Source organism: Alexandromys fortis, unplaced genomic scaffold (genome assembly GCF_014885135.2).
Source record: "Alexandromys fortis isolate MF-2015 unplaced genomic scaffold, M_Fortis_MF-2015_v1.1 scaffold_181, whole genome shotgun sequence".
Lineage (NCBI taxonomy): Eukaryota > Metazoa > Chordata > Mammalia > Rodentia > Cricetidae > Alexandromys > Alexandromys fortis.
The window spans coordinates 1,725,521-1,741,127 of NW_026068069.1; the positions used below are offsets into that span (position 1 = coordinate 1,725,521).

The 15,607-nt window shown below is 41.1% G+C and overlaps 1 protein-coding gene across 2 annotated transcripts in view; it reads left to right on the forward strand.

The window, feature by feature from the left end:
* The window catches only part of Fbn2 (fibrillin 2), a 189,210-nt gene that overhangs the window by 84,884 nt on the left and 88,719 nt on the right, over positions 1-15,607 (forward strand). For both annotated transcript variants that reach the window (XM_050120901.1, XM_050120902.1), the window contains exons 9-15: positions 186-338; positions 1,393-1,605; positions 2,745-2,882; positions 9,912-10,031; positions 11,757-11,882; positions 12,742-12,864; positions 14,483-14,605. In XM_050120901.1, the coding sequence (XP_049976858.1) occupies positions 186-338; positions 1,393-1,605; positions 2,745-2,882; positions 9,912-10,031; positions 11,757-11,882; positions 12,742-12,864; positions 14,483-14,605 (996 nt within the window). The remainder of the gene's footprint in view (positions 1-185; positions 339-1,392; positions 1,606-2,744; positions 2,883-9,911; positions 10,032-11,756; positions 11,883-12,741; positions 12,865-14,482; positions 14,606-15,607) is intronic.

Genomic DNA, 15,607 nt, shown 5'->3' on the forward strand with positions numbered 1-15,607 from the left:
TTCCTGAATAAATAAATAAAGCAATGATCAGATGTATAAAAACTAAAAGGCAAAAGAATGAGCTGGCTTAAGGAAAATAAGTCAATGCAATTTACCTCCCCTACATGCGCCTAACATGGGAAACGGTTGCTGTAGCAACTGGAGGTAATTCCGCCATGTGTTCTGTTTTCCCTTTCCATCTTCAGATCAGAGAATGGGCACGTGCTTCTCTGGCCTGGTGAACGGCCGCTGTGCACAAGAACTCCCGGGCAGAATGGCAAAGGCTCAGTGCTGCTGTGAGCCCGGCCGCTGCTGGGGCATCGGAACCATTCCTGAGGCCTGTCCTGTCAGAGGCTCTGGTGAGTGGCGGCTTGTGTCACCTTGGCAGCAACAGTATTAAGAAAGTCAGCAACACTGGTAATCTCTGCCCTTCTTGAAACAGACCAGATGTTTATCTGGATCACCACCGGCTTGTAGTGTGCCAGTCCTTCACCATAGTTCCTTTCCTTTCTCCTGACCTGAGGCTCAATCCCTCCTCTAGCCTGTGCCTTAAAGGTGACTTTCTACTGAAAAAAAATCTCCTAGGATGAAAAAGAAGGCCTCGGGTTAGACACAGCATGAATAGTAAAGTATGATTAGGGCCTCATAATCGAATATGTTGACATTTTTTGTTATCTTTCCCATGTGGAATTCTGAAACTCAAAAATAATTCAAGCTTCAGAAATTTGTTAATAATGGCATCTTATACATGCCTTATAGAGGAAAAATGAGACATTCTTCATTCTCTCAAAAGCATGAAACCACCAAGTTTGATCCTTAATATACTGCCCTAATTCCATGAATAATTAGGACAATAAGGCAGTTCTATAGCCTTGCTTCTTCTTACTTAGTTTTGATATATACAACTAAGCAAAGATTTTTAAAGCTGTGTGGATACTGTCTACTCCAAAAATTTATTTTAAAACTTTGTTCTGGATCTATATTAATATCTAATCCCTTAAAATGAAGAAAAAAAGACATAAAATTTGGATGGACATAATACTGCTGAGAATTCAAGTAAAACCAAACACGTAGAATGAGTTTCCTAAAGCTTTTCACCTGCTCAAGTAAATTTCTTGCAATAATAGCTATGCCTGGAATTTTATGAGTTACACTTAGGGGCTAAAATACAGGGGTGCACACAAAGGGCTCTTTGTGCGAGTCAGTTAAAATAATGAGGATCATTAGTTTTAAATATTTTTTGAAACACCTATACCTTGCTTTTGTTAATATATAGCATTGAAAATATTTAACAAATTAAATGATAAGCTTCTTATTCATATTGTGTAGACCAAGTAAAACTGACCTATGGCAACTGCTTCAGTGACGCAGCAAGAACTCTGTTTCTGTTTAACCATACTCTTTCTCTTACAGAGGAGTACCGTAGGCTGTGCCTGGACGGCCTTCCAATGGGTGGCATTCCAGGGAGTTCCGTTTCTAGACCTGGAGGCACCGGGGGCAATGGCAATGGCTATGGCCCAGGAGGGGCAGGCTTCCTCCCCATCCCCGGAGGCAACGGCTTTTCTCCTGGTGTTGGGGGAACTGGAGTAGGAGCCGGGGGACAGGGACCCATCATCACTGGATTAAGTAAGTACTCACATTTCCTCTAGATTCTTGAGTTTTCAGCCTCAAGTGATATTATATTAACAAGCATGTGTGTGTAAGAGTGTGTGTGTGTATGTGTGTGTGCATATAAAATACACTAAGACTAAATTTAAGAAAATGTGGTAGGAAAACATTTCATCTGTCCTTCAACCCTTTTGATAAATTGGAACAATAGAATATGTGAGCTAGCCTCTTCAAAAATACAAATGAGAGTCCAGGAATGTGCGATCTGGGTGACATCACTAGGAAGCATGTTTTGGACTCAGTTCATCTGGCCTGTTTCGCTGCTCTCCTCATATATGGCTTGGATGATGTCCCAGCACCGTGTCTCAGATGAGATAAAGCAAGCCCTGCTCTGGGCCTCTCCAAGCAGCCTAACGCACGCATCCCCCTTCCCTTGTGCTTTGCCATTGTTGTCAAACTGCTTGAAATTGAGAACTGTGGGTTTCAGAGCAGAATTGGCATCTGTTTGCTTGACATTTAAGCTCGGTCTTTAAAAGCACAGTTCTTGATAATAATATTTAATAATGTCCCACGCTGCTATGTTTATTCTCTCTGGCATGCTGCCTATTTGCTACATCTAAATATTCAGCAAGTTACAAAAAAGAAAAAGAAGTGGAAAGTGCTCACATGTATGGTAGAACATTCCTGAAATTTTTTTTAAAAGACATGAGCAGAGTTACCAGATGTGTGACTTAACAAGCGTAACTTGTGACCATGTGTCTTGAGGATTTGGTTTTATTAAGATCTTTCATATTAAAATTTAATAAAAATGTGAGTGTAACAGAGAATGGCTATGACTGAAGTACACACATGCACGCACACACATATATGCACACACATGTGAACACACATGCATACACATATACACTCACACACATGTGTACACACATATACACGCACTCATACACACACATGCACACACAATATGCATATGCACATGCATGTATGCACACACATATTTCAAACACCTCCAAAACAAAAAGTATAATTTAATAAAATACGGAGTAACCGAGTCTTCTGATATATACTTAATTTCTATTAAGCGTCTAAGAAAATCAGTTCAAGGAAATAATGCATGTTATGATGATCAAGCCTGATTATGTCATAATTTTCCATAGCAATTCTCAACCAGACAATAGACATATGTAAGCACCACGCCAACCTGTGTTTGAACGGACGCTGCATACCCACTGTTTCTAGCTACAGATGCGAATGCAACATGGGCTATAAACAGGATGCAAATGGAGATTGCATAGGTAAGCTCACAATTCTTTAATCCTTCTTAAGTTTTCTCATAGCTGCTCGACTGTAAGACAAAATGGGACTGAATACGATCTTTTGAAGTAAAACTAATTTGTGTGCTGTCTCTCTGACGTGTATGCCGCTCTCCTTATCCTGGGACCCCTTAACTGGTTGTTGACTTAAGTCACATCAAGAATTCCTCATTCTTTCTTTTCCTGTGTATAATTTATCTCTCCTTTCTTTATAGAGTTGCTTATCCTTACTCAAACTTAAATTTTTAAAGTGAGTGTATTTTTAAGGCAATATTCATTGATCCTTTTGAAGTGGCAATGCTAATAAATATACAAATATTATGGTCCCTGACTCATTTTAAACTCTTAAAAAGTACTGGCTATGACTATATGACTACAGCCATTAACTAATTCTTTCTCTTCCTCCTCTCTCTCATGCTTTTGGTTTTCTGAGACAAGGTTTGTAGTCCTGGTATGTAGACAAACTATGTAGTTCTGGCTGTCCTAGAACTCACTTTGTAGACCAGAATGACTTTAAACTCACAGAGATCCGCCTGTGTCTGCCTTCTGAGTGCTGGGATCAAAGGAGTATGCCACCATGGTCTACAGGCATTAATTTCTTAGATTCAGAAGGGCTGTATCTAACAAAGACAGAGGGCTATGGGGATGACCAAGCTGGTAAAGTATGAACTTTCTAAGCATGGGAAGTAGAGCTCAAAGTATTATGTTCTTGTAATCCCAGCAATGGGGAGGCAGACACAGGATGACCCCTGAGACCTGATGTGCAACCAGTCTAGCCAGTCAGGGACATTTAGGTTCCATAACATATCCTGTCACCATAAAAAAAAGAAGAAGAAGAGGTAGAGGAAGAAAAAGAGGAAGAAGAGTAATTGTGGAAAACAGAGATGTTGCTTGCTTTATTTAGGGTTTCTATTGCTGTGAAGACACCACAACCACAGCAACTCTTATAAAGGAAACCATTTAAGTGGGGCTGGCTTACAGTTCAGAGGTTTATACCATCATCCTCATCCATAGTAGGAAGCAGGCAGACATGGTGCTGGAGAGGTAGCTGGGAGTTCTATATCAGCAAGCAGCAAGAAGAAAGAGTGACACTGGGCCTGGTTTGAGCTTCTGAAACCTCAAAGCCCACCCCCAATGACACACTTCCTCCAGTGAGGCCACGCCTACTCCAAAAAGGCCACACCTCCTAAATGTACCACTCCCTATGGGCCTATGGGAGCCATTTTCATTCAAACCACCATAGATATCAAGCTCTGTCCTCTCCACACACCTGAAATGCATGAGTGAGCACACAGACACACACACACACACACACACACACACAGAATAGTCATAAATAAAAGCTTTTATAATATAATGGCAGGATCTGGAGCCATGTCTCAGCAGTTTAGAATACTTCCTGCTTTTGCACAGGACTTATATTTGGTGCCCAGTGTCCTTGTCAAGGGGCCAAGAATCTGCCTATAACTCCAGTCTCAGGAGACCTGACACTTTCTTCAGGTCTCCACAGCCACTCACATACAGGCAACATGCATTCACACACACACACACACACACACACACACACACACACACACAACATAAAGATAAAACTTAAATCAAATTTAAATAACAATATAAATAACACATATCAATGTAAGTACCAGGTATAGAAAAATATATATATTCTAAAATAAAGGAGAGTCTTTTCTAAACAAAAAATAAGAAGGGAGAGTCTTTGTGTCTCTATTAGTCAACTGAGATAGGTTGTTTTAGCTGAAAAAATGCAATCAAACTCAATTTTATGTCAGCTAAATACTTGAGAAAGGAGAGGGATGTCTTGAAGGATTTTTAGATAATTATGGATCTTCTCTGACATTCCATTCAAGGCTAATAAGCAGTGATTCTTACAGCTTCCCTGCAATGTGGAATCATCAACAAACTGTCTGATTGTCGTGCTCAGTCCATAGCCTGTCTTGTATGTTGGGTGAATTTTTCAACAGGCATTGGGTGTCACCAGAAAACCAATGGCTCCCTGTGCTAAAAGTTGTTGTATAGCCAAGATGTTTCACCGTTATTAAAGAAACTCATTTGCTATTGCCACCTTCAGATTCAGTAGAAGAAACTGTTAAATTTTAGAAAATCAGCAGTATTCTTTTCTAATTCAACCACTATAAGCCTGGGATTTTAACTTTAGCATCAACTAGACATTTTTATTTCCTTAAAGGGACAGACAGGCTCTTGTTTTTCTTCTTCAAGACAATGTCTTACAAATCACACATTTGAAGAATGTTGATTTGCATGTCAGCTCATCTTCAAGGAAACATAGTATTCTGTGACAAAACACGGCTTACAAAGAATGGTGCAGCCATTCATTTCTTAGACAGCTGAGGTGCCTCAGCCAGAAATGGTGTGTAATATGCGTTCTTGCTCTCAGAAAGTTTAGGAAGCACACTCACAGCTCAGGATATGTATGGTACGATTCTGCTGTTACAAACAATGCTCTTTGCTGAACAGGACTGTTCCTTGCTCTGCTATGCCGCGTGTCCTTGGCACTGTGGCTTTCATTTGAGCTCAGGCACGAGCATTGCTTTGTCCTGTCACTGAAAACGTCCACACAGTGAAGAAGGCAGTGACATTTGAAAATGAAAAAGTTTCTTAATCGTGTTCCTGAAATCCCAGTGGCGTCTAGGAGCCCATAGACCAAACCTCGAGACCAGTTATTATGTGAACCAGCCATATATGAACTCAGAAGTTGTCATCTCTCTTTCCCGCCCTTACTCCCTAACTCACTCCATCTATCTATCTATCTATCTATCTATCTATCTATCTATCTATCTTCCTTTCTTTCTTTCTTTCTTTCTTTCTTTCTTTCTTTCTATTTATCTATCTTTCTATCGATTTATATCTCTCTTCATTTCTTTCTTTTTTCTTTTCCTATTTTAAAACAAAAGTTTTTTTAAAAAAAGTTTTAAAAAAGCCAGTGTACCTCTGGCTTTCCGTGGAACTCACGATTTTGAGCAGGCTAGCCTTGAACACCCAAAGATCTACCTGCCTCTGCATCCAAAATGATGGGATTAAAGGCATATGCCATTTTCTCACACACTTAAAAAGTAGTCTTGAAAAGTCTGTGTCCCTAAATTCCATCTATTGATTTAGAGTCATAGTTGGTGACATGACAATGCAAAGGAAGACAATGAGCAGTCTCTAGCTCCGAAGCAAGCTCTATAGGAGCTATGACCTCGCTCTCTGGATAAATCAGAATTTCCTTGGGGGGGGGTATGAAAAGCCATACTCGGCACAAATCCTTTTCCCTGCTCACGTTCTGAACCACTGGAGAGAAACACAACCCATCCCATATGGTGTTGCCCAGATACTGAAAACTGCATCTGGATATGTTGTTTAGGTTCCTCATTAGGACTTACCAAGTCTGAAGTCCTGAGGCAGATGGCCATATTTGTAGAATACCCTATACCAAAAGCATATCTATTTGTTCAACATTAGACTCATACCTAGAAAGGACAGCTAGAACCCCACTAAAGCTTTGGGTTGTTCAAGTTGACTTCCCTCTGCAAATGCCACTCCCTGAACATCATCCTCCACAGAATCATAGCCATGGATTTTGCTCAGTTCACCCGAAGATGGTACATAGATCACACCCAGCCATGCCCAGGAGATAAGTTTGTTAAAAAATTATCATTGAAGGGCCTGGCATATTAAGCCCTAGGAAGGAAGGGTTCTTGTTACACTTCTTATCACCCTTGCCTGCTGTGGCATTGAGAATGTATATCTGCATGGTTTGCTATGTTAGGGAAGCCTAGCGCTTCTGCAGTGTGCCCAGATATGCATGGTTACGATAGAGATGGATCTCATTGTTCAACAATGAAATCCCATAAAGGTTCTCTTTCACACTATTATAATTCACACAGGCATAGCTTAATACCGAAGCACAATTTCAGCAAAAAAAAAAAAAAAAGTTTTTGGTCTTTCTAAACCTACCTACCATTCTCTTTCTGGGGTGTCAGCTTTTAATCATTTGGACTTCGTGAGGAACAAACTAGCATTTTTGGAAAAACTGGCTGAATACTTAACTAGTAGTTAATATTCTAGTAGCTAGAATAAGAATGGTACCTCCTTAAAATAGGGCATTGTTTTGAGGAGTAATAGACTTGCCTTTATATTTGGAACTCCTGTTAGATGCTTACTGAAGCATAAGGAAATCACTGTGCTAAACATTAAAGCAACAACATCATCAACAACAACAACAAAAAAAACCCTTTGGCCCTTCTTGCTTCTAGAATTACCCTTCTTGCTTCTAGAATTGCCCCTGAAGCCTGAAACCAGTGGCCTTTACTCAGCATGTTCCTCTTATCTTCTTGTCCTACTCTTGGTGTGAAGTTCTGCAGTGCCTAGGTGCCTGTGCAAGTCACACGGTTGTTAAAATCATTTTACCTCTTGTCATTGCATTATAAGACAATGGGAAATAAACCCATTCCTCTTCTGCTACGGGTAATACGGAGCTCTTCAAATTATGTATCTAAATTGATATATAAAATATTTTTCAAGGATAAACTTTTAAACTCAAATAGTGTCTGAAAATTCAACAACTTTAATAGTCAATACTTCCACAATTCTTTCATAAGATTCCCATGAATTCTTCTTAACCCTTCTCAGTCCTTAATGAAGTCATAGAAGAAAAAAACCAGTGTAGTGACTCTAATAGTTGTTTATCTCTGTCCCTTTAAGAAGGGCAAATGTGATCACTTTGCAGTACTGGAATGTGAGACCCAGAATTGAGAAAAGACATGAAATGTACATTTCAGAAGGAAGTTATAGTGACTTGTGCTTCTTCTGAAGCCAAATCTCTGGTAGCTGGGGCAGGAACTCGATGAAGTGTTGCCTGCATGCTTAAGAGCTTGGATTTGATCCCCAGGACTATTAAAAAAAGATGAAAATGAAAATTAAATATAATTCAACCAGGCATGGTGGCACATACCTTTAATCCCAGCACCCAGGATGCAGAGGTAGGCAGATCTCTATGAGTTCGAGGTCAGCTTGGTCTACAGAGTAAGTTCCACAACATCCAAGAATACACACAGAAAAACCCTGTCTCAAAAATAAAACAGAACACAACAAATCATAATCCTGTTAAACAAACAAAAATCAACAAATGAGGTTTAAAAGGCATATGGACTTATAAAGCAACTTAATTAATTTGCCAATGAAAAAATAAAAATAAATGAACAGATACAGCCTATCTGTTGGCTGGGCCCTTGGAGACTAGAAGACAGCTTTTATATCGCTGAATGACAGGGTGGCAGGAAGAGTTGTCGTGGTAACAATAAGCCATGGGTGTAGGATCTTAAAGTAGGAAGACATGCTGAAGGCTGTAGCCTCTTCCGGTTTGCCATGGCTTCCCAGACAGTTTACCTGGAAAGGGGAGGTTGGCTGTATGGTCTCTAATTTTATTCAGTTAAACAGTGTTATGTTGGGGCTTCCATCAAGATACCTCTGTGGATCCTTTTTAATGGTTGAACTTCAGTAAAGTCCATCTAGACAAACGAAGTGATTCTCAGCACTGTGCACTGGAAGTGCTGTTTCATAGTAGGAAGTGCACCGGTAATACTGCTTGTGTTTGCTAATGCTTTAAACTCTCTCTTTCCTTGTTTTTCCTGCTTCATTCCTTTGGCTCAGTAGAATTGATGGTATCAACCAAAAGTATCAATGTACGTGAGTCTTAATGGGCTGAAAGGGCCTTTGAATGAATTGAAAAAGCATTTAATCCTGTTAAACTTTGCTGTCTTAATTATATTCACCGTGAGGTTTTGTTTTGCCTTGCCTTCTTTTACCAGCGAGGGTTTAATTGCACTCCATCTGAAGGTTTATTGAAATGAAGCTGGTGTGTTTGAGAGAGCACGGTCCTGTGGCATGAACATCTGTAGAAGGAGTGACGATCTGTTTATTAAAATAGTCACCCTGCGAGGAGATCGCCTTGTTTTCTCCAGTGTAGCTAAAATTATGATGCTGATGGCTTCTGCATGTACCTGGGATGGCAAGCCACCACGCCAGCTCTTTTAACTTGCCAGCATTCAAAATATTATTTAGTGAGCATTGCTAAGGGAGGATAAATTCAACTTACACTGGCACAAGTGATTTCCCTGGGATTTGCCTGGTCTGAATTGTCAAGCCTAGTCCTTTGTTTTACACACCCAAGGTTCTGAAATGGAGCCACATTTAATTGACCCTTAAAAGACTTTACACAAAAAACTCCAGCTTTCTCGTCTTTCAGATCAGGTAGTAATTGCATAGAATTTTATTCTCTGTGAGAAAAATCCTCAGTGCCAATTTTAAGACCTGCAGGAAATCTGGAGTTAATAGGGAAAAAAATCACTTTTTAATCAGTTTTCATTATCTGTGTACTTTGTTTGTTACTGCAAAATAAAGCCTCGGTGAATACCTAGTTGTGTTTAGATAGTTGAGTCCACAACCCAGTAGCAGAGAAAGTCCATAGTCCATCAACCCTGTTCTCTAAAACTAACTGTATTGACCACATGTAGCGTTCATATGTGTGCGTGCGTGTGTGTGTGCATGCATGTGTGTGTGTGTGTGTGTGTGTGTGTATCTTTAGAAACCATTCATTGTTCTCATGACATTGTCTAAGGCCTCAGGCTACTATGTTGCCTAGCTTGCTATAGTTACTGACTATTATAGTCTGTTGGAACTCACATTGTTGCTTTTCAAGGTCTGTGCCCTTAATCACTGGGCATTATTCCAGTTGAAAAAAAAATCATTATTTCCTGATTAAAGCAAATTCTCTAGTACTCTCCAATAAGCATTATTTTTTTTTTGTAAATCTTCACATTGGACGCTGTGTATTTGAGGAAAGGAATTTTCATTCATTTATAAATACTCCGCTATTTAGACTATTACCACGGGCTGGCCTTCTCTCAAGTTTAGGAGGCTAAATGCACTTTAAACAAACATTTCTGCAAATTGAGTGACGCCTGTAATGGTTTCTTTTGCTGCTCACAGATGTTGATGAATGCACATCAAATCCCTGCACTAATGGAGATTGTGTTAACACACCTGGATCCTATTACTGTAAATGTCACGCTGGATTCCAGAGGACTCCTACGAAGCAAGCATGCATTGGTAAAGCAGGGTTTCTGCGCAGAGAGAACGGCTCTGTGAGATAGTCAGCAAGGCTGTTGGAGTTAAAGGGAACTTACTAAAACGAGGCACGAATCGCTTAAGCACTCTTGCATAGTGGATTTGTTTTGTAATGCCCTTGGAGAATCTCCCTTTCAACTTAAGCACTGTGTGCATGTAGAACCCAGGCAATGTAGTATCTGGCTTCAAAACACTTCAGTCTGCCTTCTTTGCCCATACAGCATGGCCTCCTCCTCCCAGTACTGTCAGCATTACCCTTCGCTGAGCTTAAGATTGATTGTCGTTTTCAATTACTGTTTTCTTTGAGCCCCACTCGCAATCCAACACCAAATCGTGCCTTGTCTGCATGCAGAGTCCCATGGCTTCATCCACCATTACCGTCATCCAAACCCTACCTCACTGCTGATGCCTCTCGGAATTCATCTACCAGACAACTCCACTTCTCTTCCCCTTTCCTGTTCGCCCAGGGCGGTGGTTGCCTGGATCTACTTCTCCTGCCTGCCTCTGGTCTTTATTGCCCTTAACCCAGAAATCCTGTGATTTCTTTCCCTTACCCAACATTAGGTTCTGACTCTTAAGTTCTTCATCCCTTATACCCTAAACAGCTGCGTTAATAATTCCAGACCCCCCCACCCCCGCTACTAATCTCACCGCACTCCATTTCCTTCTCGCTTTCCTTTTTTTTTTTAGTTTTGATACAATCTTTTCTCGTTTTACACACCAATCCAAGTTTCCACTCCCTCCCCTCCTCTAATCCCCCCTATTCTCTGCCCCCCTCATCCCCTCCTCAGAGAGGGTAAGGCTTACCATGGGGAGTCAACAATGTCTGGCATATCACTTTGAAGCAGGACCAAAGCCCTCCCCACTATATCTAGGCTGAGCAAGGCATCTCCCCCAAAAAGAATAGGCTTCAAAAAGCCAGTTCAAGCACTAGGGATAAGTGCTGGTCCCACTGCCAGTGGCCCCACGGACTGCCCCAGCACACAACCGTCACCCACATTCAGAGGGTCTAGTCCTATGCAGGTTCCCCCGCTGTCAGTCTGGAGTCAGTGAGTCCCCGCTAGCTCAGGTCAGGTGTTTCCGTGGGCATCATCATCATGCTCTTGACCCCTTTGTTCGTATCGCTCTCTCCCTCTCTTTGACTGGACTCTGGCAGCTCAGACCAGTGCTTAGCCATGTATCTCTGCATCTGCTCCCATCAGTTGCTGGATGAAGGCTCTATGGTGACAATTAAGACTCCTGAGAAAATTGAGAACATGGCGTGGGGAAAAGGGAGGGCCAAAGGGGAAGGAGAGGGGAGAGAGAGAAGAGGAGAAGAACACGAAGGAGCAAGGAAAGAGATCTCTTGATTGAGGGCATCATTATGGGCCTAGCGAGAAGCCTGGCACTAGGGACATTCCCAGGAATCCACAAGAATGACCCCAGCTAAGACCCTAAGCACTAGTGGCCCGAAATGGTCTTCCCCTGCAGTCAGATTGATGACAACCTTGTCATCCTTCTCTCTTTCTTTCCCTCTTTCCCTACTATCTGGTTGGTGAAATTGCTTACACTTTCTACGCAAGAAGAAAAGTTAGTGAGAAAGCAACATGCTCTTGGTCATCACATGTAAAAAATGCGGCGAGTATTTCAAGTCGCGTGCATTCTCTTACTGTTTTTATTGACAAGCATTGCAAAGGAATGCTGTTTGCCTCTCTTTCGTCTTCTCAGATATTGATGAGTGCATCCAGAATGGCGTCCTTTGTAAAAATGGCCGCTGCGTGAACACAGATGGAAGTTTCCAGTGCATTTGCAACGCTGGCTTTGAATTAACCACAGATGGGAAAAACTGTGTCGGTATGGCATTTTTTTCTCTCCCTTGAAAAATATATACATTTTCTTTAGAACCACATACACGATTTCTACAAAGGCTTCCGCATCTCGCGTGTGGAAGAAAGCTGGTCACATGACTTAGGTAAATAAAATATGAATGCATTTAGCATGAGTATAGAAATGACGTGATAGAATTAATTAGTCATGTTACAACAACTCATGATTTATGACTTCTCTTATTTTTCTTCTGCAGTGCATACTTAAGTATAAATAACAGTTATTCTTCTGCAGTGTGCTGTGCTGTATTTTAGATGCCAGGCCATAATGCTGACAGGATAGAGAAGGAGCTTCCTTCTGAATTTTGGAGAATATGGCAAAGTTGCTATCCATGGTCACTGGCTGGCATGTTTGGCATGCCAATCATCCTTGGTTGGCATGCTTAGCTGAGATGTCAGAAGAGGTGTGGGACTCACACATTCGCTAAGGAAAGCCAGCTTGTTTAACCTGACTGAGGATTACTATGCTTTAATTCTCTCGGAAACAGGACACACACTGAAACCGTGTTACCTTCTCAGGAAAACAAAAGCCACTGGTGTCTATATGCTTTTAACAGCAGCTAAACTATCAATGGGGAAAGAGGCCGTGAATTTGAGAGGCAGCAAAGAAGGGCTCATGGGAGGGGTTTGGAGAGAAGAAAGGGGAAAGGTAAATGATGTAATTATATCATGATCTCAAAGTGGAGTCTTAAATGGTTTTTAAAAGTGAAGCAGTGCCCACAAGCACAGGGCTCATATACGAGGCAGTTTTGACTGGAGACCGCGGAAGGAGAGGAAGCCTTGGTTCTCTGAGGCCAGGGTCAAAGCCACGCTGTCTTCTGCCGCAGACCACGATGAATGTACCACTACGAACATGTGCTTGAATGGGATGTGCATCAATGAAGACGGCAGCTTCAAGTGCATATGCAAGCCCGGGTTCGTGCTGGCTCCGAACGGCCGCTACTGCACAGGTACGCATGGCGTCAAGATAAGACAGTCACCGTGATTGGAGCCATCCTTTTTCTCATCTGTGGATCAAGTGAGGGTGGTTGCATTTCCCTTGCTTCCATTTCATGTTATTCACCTCTCTTGCTAGTTCAGCACGGGAGATACCTAAAGCTTCCTAGGGCAAACTACTCTGTGAGCTTAGAAACAGGAATGCCTTTGCAAGGTAACAAGGGTCTAGGAAAAATTAAGGAAATGTCACATTTATTTTAGCATGTCTGAAGAAAACAGTACGGAAATATATTTCTTCCTGATTGTTGGCTAAATGAATAAGAGTAAACGAACACCTTGCGAAGTTATCACTTCTATCTATTTCCAGGCCTAGATTTTCTATGCCCACTCCTTATGGACACCCAGTATCACATCTTCTCCATAGCAGTGATCTACAGGTCATTTGGAAACACGTCATAATTTTATGATTTTAATTAAGTGAAGATGTGATTTGGATGTTCTCATTAGCTATTTTAAGTTCTAGTGAAAATTTTAATAATCAAAATAGATAGAGGCCTCCTGGAGTTATATGCCATTGTATGACGTTCATGCTCACAAGCAGAACTTTGTATCGTGGAACTCGTTTTGTGGTTTTGCCTTGGAAGCAAGCTTTTGTTTACATCTCAGTTTCCTCCCTTAGAGGAAATCAGCTCAATGAACGCTTTCTGCCTTCCACTTTACCAGTCTACCTGAATAAAATAAGATTCGTTACCAATTCCAATGATGTCATTGAAATTCCAGGACAGTAGGGATATAATATGGGACTAAGTTTATGCAATACAAATAGCTTTTAACTCCTCCCCCCCACAACAAAAAATATAGAAAGAAAAGAAAAGGAATACAAGATGAAGTGGAAAGCTATAGGTTTGCCTTGATATCTCCAGGTCAGTTGACTGAGACTTAGCACAGGACAGGTGACCAGCATGTCTCTGTATCATGCAGCGTTGCACGGCAGTCTGGAGCTTCATCTCAGTGTTTCTTAGGAAAGTTAAATGCATGTATGAAGATGACTTTGGCTTCACCTGTCATCCCTCCTGGAAATCATTTTCCATCCATTTTCTCATTACTCATGTTAGACTCTAGGTGTCTTGAAATGGCCATAGCTTATCAGTTCTGTGTCTGAGGTATGTTTCTGCTGTTGAGAAAGCTGCTTAGGGTTGGACAGCATCTGATAAATGCAAGTGGACTGAAGATTGCATGGACTAGCTCAGCTGATTTTGTTAGGTAGGAAATGTTGAGATCAATGTCAAAACAGAATCTATTTCTGTGTGGAAAAAATATTGCAAAAATTGCTCATAGATTTGTAGATATTTACTTCGCTTAACTTGACTTAGATAATAATAGTAATAAACAAGATAATCAAATAAATAATGGATGTTATGAGACTCTTTTTCCCTCAATGCGTTCAGCAGATTTTTTACTCAGCCTTCTACAAAATGAGCTTGAGAGGTCTCTATTTTTGTAGAAGGTCGGTTGCCATTTTTACATAATCTTTCTGCAAGTCACCCAGTTGCAAGGCTAGTAGGCTAGACCAGTTTAGAGAGCAAAGCCTTCTACTCTGTAATGGACCAGCTTCTGTCCTCCTCTGGGCAGATGTTGACGAATGCCAGACCCCAGGCATCTGCATGAATGGGCACTGCATCAACAACGAAGGATCCTTCCGCTGTGACTGTCCCCCTGGCCTGGCTGTGGGAGTGGATGGACGTGTATGTGTTGGTAAGTGAGCATTCTGTGACGGCCTGAGAGTCCCTAGTGATCTCTGATAACATAAAATAGAATATATCAACACAAAAGAATGGTAATATTCAACCACAAGCAGAATGCATGCTAAAACCCAAGTGAGGCTTAAACATGTGCCAAGTGAACGGAGTCTGTCACCAAAAGGCCGCTTTGTATGTGATATCATTTGTAAAAGATGCCCCAAAGAGGCCAATCTGCATTCATCCATGTGATTGGTTATGACAGAAAGATCAGGATGGAGAGGAAAATGATAACTAAATGACATGTAAATGTTCTAAAAACCAATTGTGAGTGTAAATGCCCTTAAAATGTAGAGTTTCAGTGAATTAATTCTATAGCTTGTACATTATATCTCAGTATAACTATTATACAATGAGACCCCCACACTGTCTTCTTTCAAGACTTTTGATGACATACAAAGATACGAGAGTTCTGAATTCAATGGCAATTCATATTATTAATAAGCGATATGAAATTGGGGATTAGAGTTACATCCATGTAAACTCTTACTTTTATCCAAACAGAGCTTGAGTCATAAGTAACGTGTGCCATAGGAGTGTATTGCTATCTAAAGCTTAAAGTTTTTAAGCTTATGCCTCAAACCATCAACTCCTGAAGGGAAAATGGGAGGCTGAATATACGTTTTACCTTAAGCCATTCTGAATTCCTTTTGGAAACATCTGCCGAGTGGGTACCATGAAAATGAATCAAAGCAGTCGTGTATTGGCTTTGAAAAGATGCTGTGGGCTCTTCAGGACCTAGGCTGTAAAGCTGCTGTGACCTGAGGGAGGTTAGGAAAATGCATTCGTGGGGCTTTCCCTTCCAAGTACTTTCCGGAAACCTGAAGGATGAGTCGGTCATTTTGCACCCTCAGATCTTCAACTTGTGCAGGAAAACAGCAAGGCTGTTTTGAAAGCGTGTTTTGGAGAGAAAGAAAATTCTCAGCCGTAGTTGTTAAGACTTTACTTCTAACTCTTG